The 15,233-nt window shown below is 46.9% G+C and overlaps 1 protein-coding gene across 1 annotated transcript; it reads left to right on the forward strand.

The window, feature by feature from the left end:
* Positions 1–6,912: 6,912 nt before the first annotated feature.
* On the forward strand, positions 6,913–9,845 carry LOC144156228 (uncharacterized). The gene is given in 4 exon segments (XM_077688135.1): positions 6,913–7,050; positions 8,793–9,035; positions 9,521–9,810; positions 9,812–9,845. Coding segments are annotated over 4 exon segments (705 nt in total).
* Positions 9,846–15,233: the final 5,388 nt, after the last annotated feature.

The raw sequence follows: 15,233 nt of genomic DNA on the forward strand, positions 1-15,233 counted from the left end.
CCCACAGTATATGGTAGAGGGTGCCAGGCTGTGGACAATGAGCACAGAGGGAAGAGTGTTGGGTGGGGAAGATGAGGTGGAGGCGGGTGGGATGTGGATAGGTATTCGTTTGGAGCCGCCGCCAAGTTGTAGCGTCCTCTGGAGAGGCGCCAGTGTGGTGGTGGGAGACGACGGTGAGTTTGCCGGTAATGCGCGAGAATCTCCGCGTAGCCAATGAGTGGTTGGGGTTGATCGTGAGGGGGTAAACATTGGCCACCGTCGGCAAAACTTATTATGCAAAACGGGCAGTCTGACACTGCCCCTTTTTGCATTAGAAGGGCGGTTGTTTTGCACGAGATATGTCCCCAAGCGGGGACAAGTGATACGTTGTGCATACTTTTGTTGTTTTCAATGCGTATGATAACTTCAGATTCATGTAGCGTTCCTCGGTAAATCGATAAAGCTCCATGAGGCAGTTTGTACATTGACGAATGAAATGGAATTGAACTGCTCGTCCATTCCAGGAGTGGGAATGGGCCAAGTTTTGTCATTCTGAGGAATTGAAAGTCATGGAATTGCGACAAGTTCTAATTCCTCGGAATGGAATTGGAAGGGGGATGATGTCCATTCCGCAAAACTGGACGGAACACGCATCAATCCTAAAGATATCATCACCATCATCATGATCATCCTACTCAGGTTCACTGCAGGACGAAGGCCTCTCCCGTTGGCCTCCAACCGACCGCTTCTGTCCTCCGCTGCTCGAGTCCACAGTTTACCCCTGAATTTCTCTATTTCATCCCTCCATCGCGTTAATGGCCTTCCCCTCCTTCTAGACCCATCTGTTGGTATCCACTCTGTTACCCTAATTGTACACCGGTTGTCGGTTCGTCTCACTACATGGTCATCCCAAGTCCATTTCTTTTTCTTTATTTGAACTATGATATCTTCTACTCTAGTTTGTTCTCCGATCCAGGTAGCTCGTTTCTTGTCCCTGAGTGGAGTTTTATTCCTAAGATTATTCATTTCATGGCCAACTGAGCCGACCTAACTTTGCTTTCTAGTTGTTTAGTTAGGTGCCAAGTTTCAGTTCCGTATGTCATCATCCGCAGTATGCACTTGTAGATTTTTCTTTTGAGTGGCAGAGGTAGCATACTTTTGATTATTTGGGAGCGCTTGCCGAGTGGTCCCCAACCCATACCTATTCTGCGCCGGATTTCTCTCTCGGGGTTGGGCACAGCACTAACCATCGGTCCGAGGTAGTTCCATTCGTTTACTTCTAGCGTTTCGTTTCCTGAGCTGAAGATGACGTTTTTGGTATGCTTATTCCTCATTACTTTAGCTTTATTGATATTTATTTTTAGCCCCACGGCCGTGCTTTCTGATTGTAGTGCCTCAAGCATTGTTTGCATGTGTTCTGCAGTCTCACTTAGCAACACTATGTCGTCCGCACACCTCAAATGGTTCAAGTATTCCGCGTTTATCCTTAATCTTTTCTTTTCCCAGTAAAGCATTCTGAATACCCCCTCCAGACATGCTGTGAATACTTTTGGCAAGATGGTATCTCCCTGTCTTACTCCCTTTCGGATCGGAAATTTGTCGATGTGCTTATGGAGGGTTATCGAGCCCGTGCATATCTTATATATCTCAACTAGAAGTCTTATCCTCTATTCCCTGGTCTTTTAATGCTTCTATAACGGCTGCGGTGAATACGAAATAAAACGCTTTCTCATAATCTATAAATGCCATGATAAGGGGTTTAATTTACTCTACGGACGTTTCACTTGATTGGCGACATAGATTTGATCCATGGTTGAGTGTCTTTTCCTAAAGCTAGCCTGTTGTCTGGGTTGTTGGGAATCCAGGCTGTCGCCTATGCGGCTGACTATAACTTTGGTAAACAGCTTGTAAATAACTGAGAGTAGGATGATGGGTCTGCAATTCTTGAGGTCTTTGGAATCTCTCCTTTTATGAATCAGAATAATGTTGGCGTTTTTCCAGGCTATGGTCACTTTTGATCTTCAAGCATTCTGAAAATAGTACAGCAAGCTTTTCCAGTACAACATCTCCTCCACTTCAAACGATTCACGGTTATGCAGTCGTCATCTGCAGCTTTTCCTATATTTATTCCCTCGAGAGCCTTTCCAACTTCCTCTTTCGTTACTAGTGGGGCATCGCAATTTGAGCTGGTACTCTCAGTAGTTTCCCCTGGGCTAACATCGCTGGCGTACAGCGTGGTGTAGAATAATTCTGCTACCTTTATTATTTCGTCGAAATTGTGCGTAATGTTACCCTGCTCATGTCTTAGTGTGTACATCCGGTCTTTGCCGAAGGCTTTCTCTTAGTTGCTTTCAAGCTTCTCCCTATTTGCAGCGTTTTCTCGATCACTGTCATGTTTATACACGTCGCTTGTTTTACTTCTGTGAATCAGTTTCGAAAGCTCGGGTAATTCAATCCGGTCCGTCGTACTTGGAACGTTCAATTTCTTACGTGTCGCAATTATTTCGTTTGTTTTCTTAGTTTTCCAGTTTTTTCCCTTCATTTTGTTCCTCCCACAGCTGCTGCTGTTCACTAAGTGCCGATGTTGGGTTGTCATTTAACCCGCCTACACTGACCTCGTTTTGCTCTTTCAGAAGCGCAAATTTGTTTTGAAAAGTTGCGTTAAACTCCTGCGAACTGGCTTTGATTGACTCCATGCGGGGTTTCTTAGTTTTCACGAGTTTCTTTCTCTTTCGAGAATCAGCCTTAGCTTGCATCTAATCATGCTATGAACGCTGTTCCTAATCTTACTTAGCAGCTCTACGTCTTGCACAATACTTGGGTTGTCACTTAAAATGAAGTCAATTTCGTTTTTTGTTGCACCATCGGGACTTATCTATGTCCATTTCCTATTATTGATTTTGCCGAAGAATGCGTTCATCAACCTCAGGTTATTTCTCTCTGTAAATCCCACCAGCGTATCTCCTCGACTGTTGCGATTGTCTATTCCGAAGTTTCCCACTGACTCTTCTCCCACTTGCTCCTTACCGACCTTTGCGTTAACGTCTCCCAGCACAATCATGAACCGCGTTGTTGTCTTCTTCATTGCTGGTTCTACGTCCTCGTAGAAGCTGTCGATGGCTTTGCTATCATATCTGATTGTTGGCGCACGGGCCTGTACAATCTTTAACCTGTGTCGCTTGTTTAGCTTGATCACACCAGCCGCAACTCTCTCGCTAATGCTCAAAAACGCCTCCACGTTTCCTGCTATTTCGCTGTGAATTAAAAATCCCACCCCGTGTTCTTTCTTCTCTTAGGGTCCACTGTAGCACAAAATATGTCCGCTAGTGAGCTCCATGAAGTCTTCTCCTATCCTTCTAACTTCGCTTAGCCCTATAATATCCCACTTAATGTCGAGAACTTCTCCAGTAGTACACCTAAGCTTCCCTCGCTAGACAAGGTGCGTGCGTTGAACGTTGCCAGGGTCAAGTTCCAAGTTCCAGTGTCAAGTTCCGAGCTTCGAGAAGCTTCTCGTCGTGGCGGACGTGTGTAGACGGAGCTGCGCGAATTCTGAAATTTTCGACAGGAACTATGCCATGTCAGCTCTAATCCTTTCGCACTTCTCCTTCATAAAGCTCTAGAGCGCCTTTGTTCCAAGTGTGAACCTCCTAGCGCCAATAGTTATACAGATATAAACGTTTTCTCTTCCTCGGCACGGGGATGGCCGCGTTGAGTCACGCCTGGTGTCCAAGCAAGTAAAACAAACCCTTCCGCGACAGGGTGGCCGCTTACAGGCCATACTCGCGTTATCGCGGGACTATTCCGATAGTTTGAGAAGTTAAATGAGCTCTCTAGGCGCATTTTTTGGTTTTTTGTAAAGTTACAGCCAAAGGCCGAAATGCCAACAAACAGTAACCGTAGCTTCGAGAAGCTTGTCGTCAGGGCGGACGTGTTTAGAAGGATCTGAGCGAATTTTCAAATTTTCGTCTCGAAATGTGCCATGTAAGTCCTAATCCTTGCGCACTCCTCCTTCATGAAGCTCTAACTTCGTACCAAATTTCAACCTCCCGTATAGCAGCCATAGTTTTACAGATACTTTTTACCTCGTATTTTTGCCATGCGGCATATGAAGAAGGTGTAAAGATGTGAATTGTGAATTTAGAATTGAAAGAGGAAGAAAGTATGAAAGTAAGACAAATATAAGACAGTAGAAAGAAGAGAGAGAAGGGGTACAAATATCACAGGTAGTCAGGGAATCGACACTGGTCAAGTCAACATGTAGGCATGCAGTCCGGTTTCGTCTAAAAAGTTCAGCAGCGACCTGCAGTAGCGGTCTTCCCGCATCCACCGGTTGAAGTCACCCGGTTTATCCCACCGAAGACCAACCACTATTAGCGCATTCGTTTTCTTTACTTCGGCTCGGGGATCACTGCGTTGAGTCACATGTACGTACCTGTCGCCAAAACAAGTAAAACAAACCTAGCTAACTTCCGCTACAGGGTGGCTCCTTAAAGGCCATACTGGCATCATTGTGGGATTGTTCCGATAATTTGACAAGGCAAATCAGCTCGCTAGGCGCTATTTTGGTAAAGGTACAACCAAAAGATGAAATATAAACAAAACAGTCACGGTAGCCCTATTCGGCGAAGCCACCTGTGAAAAATAATAAGCAAGTAATTCACCCGTCGAGGTATTTAGACAGTTGAAATAGGCTAAAAAACCCTTCGGCGCATCACACGGGCACTTCAGCGCTCGTCGAAACGCGATACAAACAACCCGCAGTAACCACAAGTCTAACCGGCCCGGCCAGCGGGGTTAAATTTGAAAAAAGGAAATAATTCGCTAGGCAGACGTCAAAGATTGCTGGCAAAGCCAAAGAAGACCTTTCGCAGCATCGGACACTAAGGTACGAATGGAAAAATTGGCCGCGTATCTGCTCCTTTCGTTGCAAATGTCGTCAAAAGACGATAGTCTTTATCGGCTTTTGCGAAGTAAATGCCTCCCTTCGCTTTCCCGCTCACCTCTCATGTTGTTCCTCTTGCGTCGCGCTCCTCCCAAGGTAAAGACGCCAAAGGTTTGCTTAAATCATTTTAAATTTCCCGCGTTCCACTGCTCCAAACCGGGTGTCTCGATGCGAACGCTGCCGTACAGCGAAGACGCGCGTTAATCGAGGCGCCCTACTTCAGCGTTTATAGAACCGCGTTTCCCTACTCCACGTGCGTTACAAGCAGAACGTGGAACCTATCTAGTGGAACCTTGCTTAACTGTTGCCGGTTGATTTCTTAAAATGGCGCCAGAAGCTATAGTGGCGCGGGCGACAGCAGGCGACGGCGGAGTGAATTCTTTTTCTGCAGTTGATGAAGTATTTAATTTCGCAAAAGTCAAGCATGTTTGATTTTTTTTATAAAGGAACACTGCAAATATCACTTCTGTATTGATTTTTTGCCTCATATTTGCGTAATAACTTGTTCTTATTCAACAATGTTGGCAAGTATGAACCTTACACCAGACATAGACGGGTAGATTTAGCTGTGACTATATAAGACTATTGCGCAGGCATTGTTTTGCTTTGGCCGGGTGGCTGAATCGAGTCACAGACAGACAGACGGACAGACAGACATAAAGACAGACCAAAATTTCTGGGTTTAAGTAGCCCAAGAAAGACTATCGTCTTTAAAAAACTCTAAATACGTTCGGCGCCACGTCGGAAACACCGCGTCCATACCAGGTTAGGAATATAGGACGACGGCCCAGGGACACAAGGAAGCATCGCTGAAATTTGAATAACTCGACAACCCCTGGGCGCACAGAAAAGTAAAACCACTTGCCGTGGCTGCCGGAGCAAGGGCTACGTAGATATGTAATTGGTTTTTATGTATAAAATACGGAAATAGAGTCTTTGCCCAAATGTAGTGGTCCCCGTGTTTCCGGACTTTAGAGAGCATAGGGTCGCCTAACTTTCGCGAATCCCTGCCAAAAGGTCACCGTTCTTGGCACAGCGCACGATAAACATTTCTCGGCTTAGAATAGTACTAAAAAGGAGAGGAAGGGCTCTAATACACCATCAGCGGCCTTTTTGTTTAGCTGAGCTTCAAACTCCTCCTCCTTTTTCATAGCTATACACTTGAGCATGGCAGTGGATTACTTTTCCAACAGCTAAACGTCAGTGGATCTCACCAGTAAGCCAGCGTCTCAGCTTATTCATTCGGAACCATGCGTATACAAAGCAAAACCGACAAACGCTTGCTCAATAGCACTGCATGCGTGCGCGGCAACGTCGTTCGCGAAAAACTAACCAGAGGCACGGCCGCTGGATCAAAGCGCACAAGGTGCGGCCTGCTGCGTGGAGCCGCCGCGCATTGGCGAGGGAGGGCGAGCGTTGTTGACAGTTGCGGCCGCAAGTTTCGCGGGGGCGCTAGTAGTAGGGGACACACCGAAGAGGCGCGGTAAGGCGAACGCGGCATTTTCGCGCCAATTTCGCGCCGCGGAATGAGGTTACATGCTCCCAACAAATATAGTCGTGTTCAGCTTGATGCGATCTGCCTCACAGTCCAGCTAGGTAGTTAGAGCGGTCAGTTAGTATGCCGAAAAACTGCTGTGTTCCACGGTGCACGTCGAACGCAAGGAAAAATCCCGGTTTGAGCTACCATGAATTTCCATCAAGCGCTGAACGACGACAAGCGTGGCTCAACAACATCTCCCGGCAGGGATCTGGTGGAAAAGAAACGAGGTGGGTACCCAGTGACCACTCTTCGGTTTGTTCCTTTCACTTCACCGAAAATGACTATAAGAAAGGCACCAAACTGCGAATGCTCCTGCCAACTGCTATCCCGACGGTGTTCCCCAATTACCCGTCCTATATGCAAAAGCCAAGCGCTCCAAGGATAAGAAAGTGGCCTCGAAGAGAAGTAGCAGATGGCGGTTCATCGGCTTGCGCGAAAAATAGTGCACGAAATGGCCCAGATGAAAGCATGCATGAAGATGTCGAGCCTGATCTCTTCGGAGATCAAGAACATGTTGCACCAAGCGGGTCTTCGGAGGGAACGTGTGACTGTGCATTGCCTGCTGATAGCATGTGCCAAACCAGTTCATGTACGGATAAAATGTCTCAAACAGACCTTGACCTTAAGCGGGTGATAGAGGATGCGAAGAAAACGACGAACCGCCTGCAGCGGAAAATTTCCCGTCTCAATCAGTCATTGCAGACGCTCCAAAGCCAGCACGATACGGTTCGTGAACGGCTTCGAGCTTTCGAAAGCAACAAAGAAATCGCCTGTTTTATGAGTGTACTAGTAGCCGCAGACGAAGGCCACAAAACCGCCGAATTTATCAAGAATCAAGTGTCCAATTTCGCTTCCAAGAAGCCAGCGTACAGTGAATCAATTCTGAGGGAGTGCGTGCTCTGGAAAGCGTGCTCCAACAAAGGTTACGAGTATGTAAGAACAAGAGGCCTGTTCAAGTTGCCTTGTCGTGCCACACTACAGAAGTACATCGGGCACTCAACAGGCGAAATAGGTGTCACATCACTCATAACAGAACGCCTACGCGCAGAGTTTCAAGCGCTACAAGTCGAACAAGAAATCTTCTGCTCCCTAATCATAGATGAAATGGCGATACAGCAGAAAGTTATGTACGATCGCCAACTTGATAAGGTTTTCGGCCTCGTTGACATGGGTCCTCAACAGCAATCATGTGCAACACCTGAAGTGGCGAACAGGTTATTGTGCTTCGTCCTGCGAGGGCTATCAACTGCCTATGTGATACCAGTTGGGTACTTCTTTACCCGGTGCCTCAGAAGTGAGCAACTTCGTTCTATGACAATGAATGTCATGAAGGCAGTCGAAGATGTGGGTTTCCGTGTGACAAGGATTGTTACCGACAATCACCAGTCAAATGTTGCGCTCTTCAAGAGCCTTTCTGAGGACGGAACGCTTGTGCATGTAGTGCCACATCCATTGAGACAAGGTGATCCTCTTTTTTTGTCTTTCGATCCGAATCACCTCATCAAGAACCTCAGAAATAATCTTTTGGAAAGAGAGATGATGGACGGAGATGATCTAATTCAAGGTGGACTGTACTTGAAGAAGCTACTCAGCATTCAGTCACAGCTACTCGTAAAGCCAGTGAGGTTCCTAACACAGTCACACGTTGAACCGAACAACCTAGAAAAGATGAAAGTGTCAAGGGCTACGCAAGTTTTCTCACCAGTCGTAATAGCAACGCTTGAGTTCCTACAAGAAAACCCGCAATGCCACCCTGATGCGACAGAATTTCAGGACTGTTTGCCCACCATCACATTCATGAAAATGGTGTCGAAGTGGTATGACCTTCACAATATTGGCGCTGTGAAGCCGCGCGGTCAAAGTGAAGAACCATTCTACTTGATCGACGACGACCGTCTTTCGTGGCTTGAAGTAGACTTCGTCACGTACATCGAGGAGATCCAGCTTTGTGGTGGCAAAACAAAAAAGAAAATGACGAAAGAAACATGCGAGGCAACGATAATGACCACGAGGTCAACTGTGGCATTGATTCAACATCTATTAGACAACAAGTAGGTTTTCCTTTCTTCACCTTTATATTCTTTATCGCAGTTACGTATATGTGCATTGGCTTAGGTATCAAAAAACTTTTTTCCAGCTTTCGCTACGTCTTGACCCGTGCCTTGAACAGCGACCCCGTGGAGTCCCTCTTCAGTTGCTTTCGACAGTTTAACGGAGGCAACGATAGAGTTGATGCTAGAACCGCGGTCTTCACAGCCGAAAAGCTGTTAAAGGTATATATGGTGCCCGTTGGAGAGCACACCCATGTAACCTACGCACTTTTTTTCCCAGGTTGGAATCCTCCAAGCTGCTAAGAGTGGAAACGCTCCCCATAGCTCCGAAACAAATGCACATCTAAAACTCAAAGCCCGAGAAGGCAACACCGCGGCCGTGCCACTTGCCGTCGTCCTCAGTGCCAAGCGGCTTTCCTATGAGCTGGAAGTCTTAAATGTTTCGCTTGCTGTGCCGGATGACCTCGAACTAGCACCCCTAGCATACCTGGCCGGATACATCGCGCGTGCTTGTGAGGAGAAGGTAAGGACGGTTATTTTTAAGCTTTGCACTATTTACTGCATTCTTTCGAACGCTGCGCTAGCGCGTCAGCCAGTCGTAAACAATGTTCACTTCACTTTCGCCTTCCTCGAATGTTAACCATAATTTGTGAACCAGCAGTTCTCCCTCTTTCTCACATTTTTCTCTTTTTGCCCTCCCTTTCGCCACTAAAAACTAAGGGCAGAATTCCAGGCTGACCTCGAGTGAGGAAAAACTCAGGTTAGCCCAAAGCCAGGGTTCCGGCCCGAATCAGGACGTGGGTCCCGCCCCGCCGGTGTGCGACCACTGTAAGGGTCCACACCAGATATAAGTGTATGCCACTCTTTTTGCCCCAGGACGTTCCATTCCCCACTGTTACGAAATTTAGATATTTTGTTAGCTAAGCGAAGTAAGCAAAGGAGCCTACATACTTCGTTGCATAGTACTTTTGATGCAAATTTTACTTGACTTGATTTTATTATTTGCAGTTGCCGTGTGAATCATGCAAGGTTCTCCTGCAAGAGTCGAAACCGTGTGGCAGCATCTACGATTTAGTAAAGAAAATCGATAACGGACAACTTCGGTATCCCAACATGGAGATCGTGAAAATTTGCAAACTCACATGTGACTTTGTCAGTGAAGTGATGAAAGACACTGAAGTTCGAAGGAGTGGAAATCTGTGTAAACTTCTTCACTCAGCCCTCCTCCCACATTTTGTTACCTGCCCTGCACTACGGTGTGGTTCGAGCAGCCCTCAGCACACGAACCACCTCTGTGATGTTTTTTTAAAAAAGCTGCTTCGACCACTGCTAGCTAACTGGGCAGGGAATGTGAGTGCCACTGTGCAACGTCTGGTAAGGCTGGCACACAAGCCCCTCTCCAGAAAAGTTCTACGCCTTTGATGACCATGGCACCTCCATTTTTTTACCTTATAATGCAGGCAAAATTGTTCTGCTGTATTATAAAATATACTGATCTTTTAGAGATTGTAGAGCTTCAGTTAATAAACGCACATTTCATTGTAAGCGCAATTCCCGGCATTTTCATTATTTCCACATGCACAGGAAGGAAGACATAATTTCACATTCAACAGTCTTCGAACGGAAATTATGCAGAATGATGCTAATTTAGAGTTATTACAGCTCCTAAAATACTCTGGAATGAATTGAAAGCTTATGTAATCCACTGTCGCGGCAGCGGACAAAGGCAAACATAAAATCGTGGTCTTTCTTTAAAAGGGATTTTAACGAGAAGCTAAAACGTTGTGCTATATTTAAATACCATAAAAGGGGTCTGTGAAAGTTCTTTCAAGTCCTTTTGTAAAATAATATGAAATACGTGTATTAATCCTCTGGCCTGAGGACGGGGCAAACCTGTCATAAGCATGAACTTAAAGTTGACTGTCGCAGAGGCGGGCTGGCTTAGTCGAGGCCACTCCGTCTCCCTTAATAGCGATAAACCATTTGCCACAAGGGAATAGGTCCCGTTTTAGCGTAGAACAAAGCACTGAGCGGATATCAAATTCAGAATGTCCGCTTGCAGCACGAAGAGTAGCGAGCGCACACCGCTACTAGCGCGCACACCGCTACTCCGCCGCTGTTCACTGTCCTTGACCGGTGGCGCCGCGGTGGCAGGCGAATGAACTAGGCCTCTCCCGCTGTTTCGGGCGCACGCAGCAGGCCGCACCTTGTGCGCTTTGATCCAGCGTGCCAGAGGCCTCCGTCTCTGCCTCGGAGTGCCCAGGCCAATGTCGGGAAATATGGTTCTCGCGGAAGCAAGAGAGCCACCTGTAGATGCTTTGCGCGTGCAGGAGGTGCGCCGTTATTACCTGCGCCTGACTACGCTGCATGACTAGCACCCTTTTGTTTCCCGCCTTCAACCGTCAAAGTTTCATCAGGCCATCTTTGGTGATGCCATGGCCCTGCCCCCTGTATCTCAATGGAAGCACAGCACTGGGTTGGCTCCATGGACTGTTCCCTGCGTTGACGCCAATGCTGATATCCCCGGGATGCCCAAAAATCATCTATATCTACACTGGCAGCAAGGCAGATGACGCTCAATTACATGCATGAACGTTATGGTGATTATGTGCATATATACACCGATGGATCGTCGACAACCTCCTCGCCGTCGTCAGCTTTCACAATACCGAGCCTCCACATCGATAAGGGGGTCAAGCTGTCGCACCCTACATCGTCGATGGCTGCAGAGCTTTACGCAATATATCTTGCAGTCAAATGTATCGCTACGATGACTTCACCGACTAAATGGGCACTTCTCACAGATTCAAAAGCAGCTCTTCAAGCCCTAAATCAAATTGCGGCTTACAGTCATCACAATCTCTTAACAAGACGCATCTGTGATGTGATGGCCACTGAAATAGGACAAACTCAGAAAATAACATTTCAGTGGATTCCCGGGCACATTGGAATAAGTGGAAATTCACGAGCTGACGAACTAGCAGCAACTGCTCATCAAATTCCACGTGTAGCACCTTGCCTTTTACCAAAAGTGATTCTTTGAAAAAACTTAGGACACACATTACTTCGGAAACCAGGTTGGCCGATAAATATCGTTCATCGCTGCTATACCAAGTGGACCCGTACCTTGCATACCCGTGTGCGTCTTATCTCGGTGGTTCGGTCGACACGTTGTTACATCGCCTTCGTCTTGACGTGGCCTACACCAAGAAATTCCTTTACCGTATTCGATTCGCTGATGACACCTGCTGTACTTGTGGACACCAAACTGAAGATGTGCATCATGTCCTGCTTGAGTGCCCTCTATATGCGACCGAGCGGAAAAAATTAAGTGACAAGCTTAGCCTGCTATCTCGGACACCCCTATCTTTGCCGAAACTTTTGGGTCCGTGGGACAATGTACGCAACCAAACGAAAGCCTTCCTTGCCTTAAGAAAGTTTTTTTCAAGTGACGAAGATGTGCGAACTCTAATAAATGCGTGCACATTCCTCTGAATGGGTGTGGAAACACACAAGGGTGTTATGTATATTGACGAAATTATCTGTCGCATCGTGGATATTGTTTGTATATAGATGTATATAGGTTTTGTTACTATAATCCGCTCCTGTAAGGAATCCTATATATATATATATATATATATATATATATATATATATATATATATATATATATATATATATATATATATATATATATATATATATATATATATATATATAGATAGATAGATAAGGGACGAAGGACTCTGTAAGGACACATATCAAGGTTGCAGTTGATTGATTGATTGTAGGGTTTAACGCGCCGACGCAAGGCAGGCGATGAGGCGCGCCGTAGTGGAGGGCTCCGGATTAATTTTGACCACCTGGGGATCTTTATCGTGCGCCGAAATCTCGTACACACGGGCGTTTTTGCTTTTCGCCTCCATCAGAAAAGCGGCCACCGCGGCCGGGAATCGAACCCGCGACCTCGTGCTCAGCAGCGCAACGCCTTAGCCACTGAGCCACCGCGGCGGGTTTCAAGGTTGCAGTCGTTATTGCCAATGGTATTCGGCTTTTTTCGAAATATTTTATAGTGCCGAATGACGTATGTTTGTCATGTTTCTTTGATAGTGATAAACAAGCGAAAATAGAAGTCGAGAAAAAATCTGCCGTTTTTTCCGGAAGCGGGAGTCGAGCCCACATCTCCGCATAACGCGTGCTATCGCGTTAACGCGGGCACTCGCGCTAGCTATCGGAGCGGAGCGGAGCGTGAAAAACGGTCAGCTAAAACTCCCTAATGATGTGATGGAAAGTTGCATTAAAAATCGTCATCTGCGCCGCTTGCGAGAGCGGCAATCGAATATTTGCCGCAGTGTTAAGCCTAACATCTGTATGCGGGCCTGTAGGCATATCGGCCGTCTGCTACCAGCGCGCGTATCCCCACCCAGTGCCTCGCGCGTCGCGCGCCGTCCTCTACCCGCGGCAGCGCGTACATCGCGTCCAGGGCCAATTTTTGGGCGGTTGACAAGATCAGTACGTAAGAGCTTTAGCAGAAATTGCCGCCGTCGCGGAATCGGCGGAGCTGCGGCAGCTCAGTGCTTTAGCGATAGGCGACTGCAAACAGTGATGTCCGTCGGACAGTCGCATCCTCCGTGTGAGCGAAGGAGTTGGCCGAGCAGAAGTCCGCCTGCGGTGACGTCACGACCTCCCTCGGATTTCTCCGCTGAAACACCCCGTCGTGTGAATACCCCTTTACCCAGCTTCAGCAGGTGTACAGAGCACAGGCGGCGCGGACTGCATATGGGCTCCAGTGAAGAAGGAGCCATTCCCCTGGGCCGCACACGGGGTCGTTCAGAAATCTGAATAGAAGTGTTTCCTCCTCCACCTCCTCCTAATCCTCCTCCTCTTCCTCCTCCTCGTCCTCCTCCCCCGTCTCTGCCGCCGATCTCGTTGCCTCCGTCCGCGGTGGCAGAGACGGAGAAGTGAGATCATATAACACCGGGTTTGAACTTCCTTTAATTTTATAAAAAAAGAGTTTCCACTCATGTGCTACAACAATACAACTCAACCAACCACCGTTCATGCATTATGCATTGATTTAACCTTGCCAAGAATATCTCTGATGTATTAAAGGGTGTGGTTAAGTGCATTTCACTTGTCTCTGGTTTCTCTCTGTAGGGACACGTGTGTGAATGTAAGTGACGTCGCATGGGTAGTCGTTGTGGGCGCCGTTTGCAGCTTTGCTTTCCAACCACATTCACAGGGTGGATTGGCGCAAATTTTGTTTTCTAAGTTCGTTTTTCCTTCGACATACTATGTACATTTATTTACATTTTTACAACAATAAACGCACTAACTCACCAATTATCCATTTTTACTTATGCAATTATGCATTGAGGGTTCGCTCGCTGAAAGGGTGAAGACGACGGTCGCACCAGCAGAATCCTGGACCAGGGATCATGCTGACAGACCAAGTTGATACTATTACGAGACGCGTTCCGCTTCCTGCTGCTCCGGAGCGAAATTCTGAGGATTCTCATTTACGCCTTTTCGGGGATCGGCTGGCCGCCAAAGAGTGCTTGTATGCCCGCCTTCGTTTTGTTTTTTTGTCTTGCTCGTTTATGTAAGTGAATGAATTTGTATTTCTCTGTGCAGCATGCGAGACCAAACCGTCGGTTATATTTTTTGGCGGTATCGGCCGTTCCTTTCACATTTATTTCCTTTTTCCCTACAGGACCTCTCGTTGTCCAGAATGTAACGTCATCCGCATACATTGCATAGTTGATTGATTCCCGAATATTAAGCTCTTTGGCATCGTACGACCTAAAACCACCAACGAGAGCGTAACCATAATCGTAAACCGCATCGGCAACCACCGCAGCGGCATGAAAGCAGACTATACGACTGAGCTTTTCTCGAAGGCATTGCTTATGTGCGCTGCAATCGGCAACACCTGTATGAGCAAGAATCCGTCATGGTGGCCATGTTTTAACGTCAATATCGCTGGCGACTGTCGGTCCCGGTGTCGCAGCTCGAGGACGTCTGCGCGCACGAGATTTTTCCGATTTTGTGCCTGTGCGTGTAGAACAATAAAGAAAATAGTACTCACTAACCATTTGATGGGCAATCAGCGGCTACGGCTTAAGCGGGAACCTAATACTTGGGGTTGAATGGTGGATGGGTGGGGAAATCTTCGCAACTACGTTTAAACCGCAATTACACATTATGCGGGTACGTATTAACAAGGTTTGACGGTATGGAATTGTTAGCTGTATTCCGGTGATACACTTTGGTGGTTTGTAACAAACTAATGACGTCAAGGTAAGAAGATAAATGGCAGGAAAAACGCTGCCCTCTGTACGCGTCGTAAGAAACTAACGATTATATTAGGCACTACGGCGCTCACCACCGTCGCAGTGATGAGGAGTTAGGTTATGTGAAAGGACGGACAAAGAAATTGACGTCCAGACAAAACTGATACGTAGTTTTATGCTTATTTGATGGCTAGAGGCAGCGAAGGACAGGATAAATTATTCGTGTTTTAACTCTTCGCGGAATAATGAAAAACCAATTGATGGGCCTTCAGTCTTCGTTTTCACGCGTTAACGCACTTTTCGAGAAATGTTGGCGTGTTTGATGCTATGCGTGGGCTATGAGGAGCCACGCATATTTCAGAGCGGCACAGTTGACGCTTTCATTCGTGTATTGCAGGGCAGAGCACATGGATGTTTTCGATCTATAT

This window comes from Haemaphysalis longicornis, unplaced genomic scaffold, assembly GCF_048455015.1.
Source record: "Haemaphysalis longicornis isolate Haplotype H1 unplaced genomic scaffold, Haemaphysalis longicornis Haplotype H1 scaffold_1, whole genome shotgun sequence".
Lineage (NCBI taxonomy): Eukaryota > Metazoa > Arthropoda > Arachnida > Ixodida > Ixodidae > Haemaphysalis > Haemaphysalis longicornis.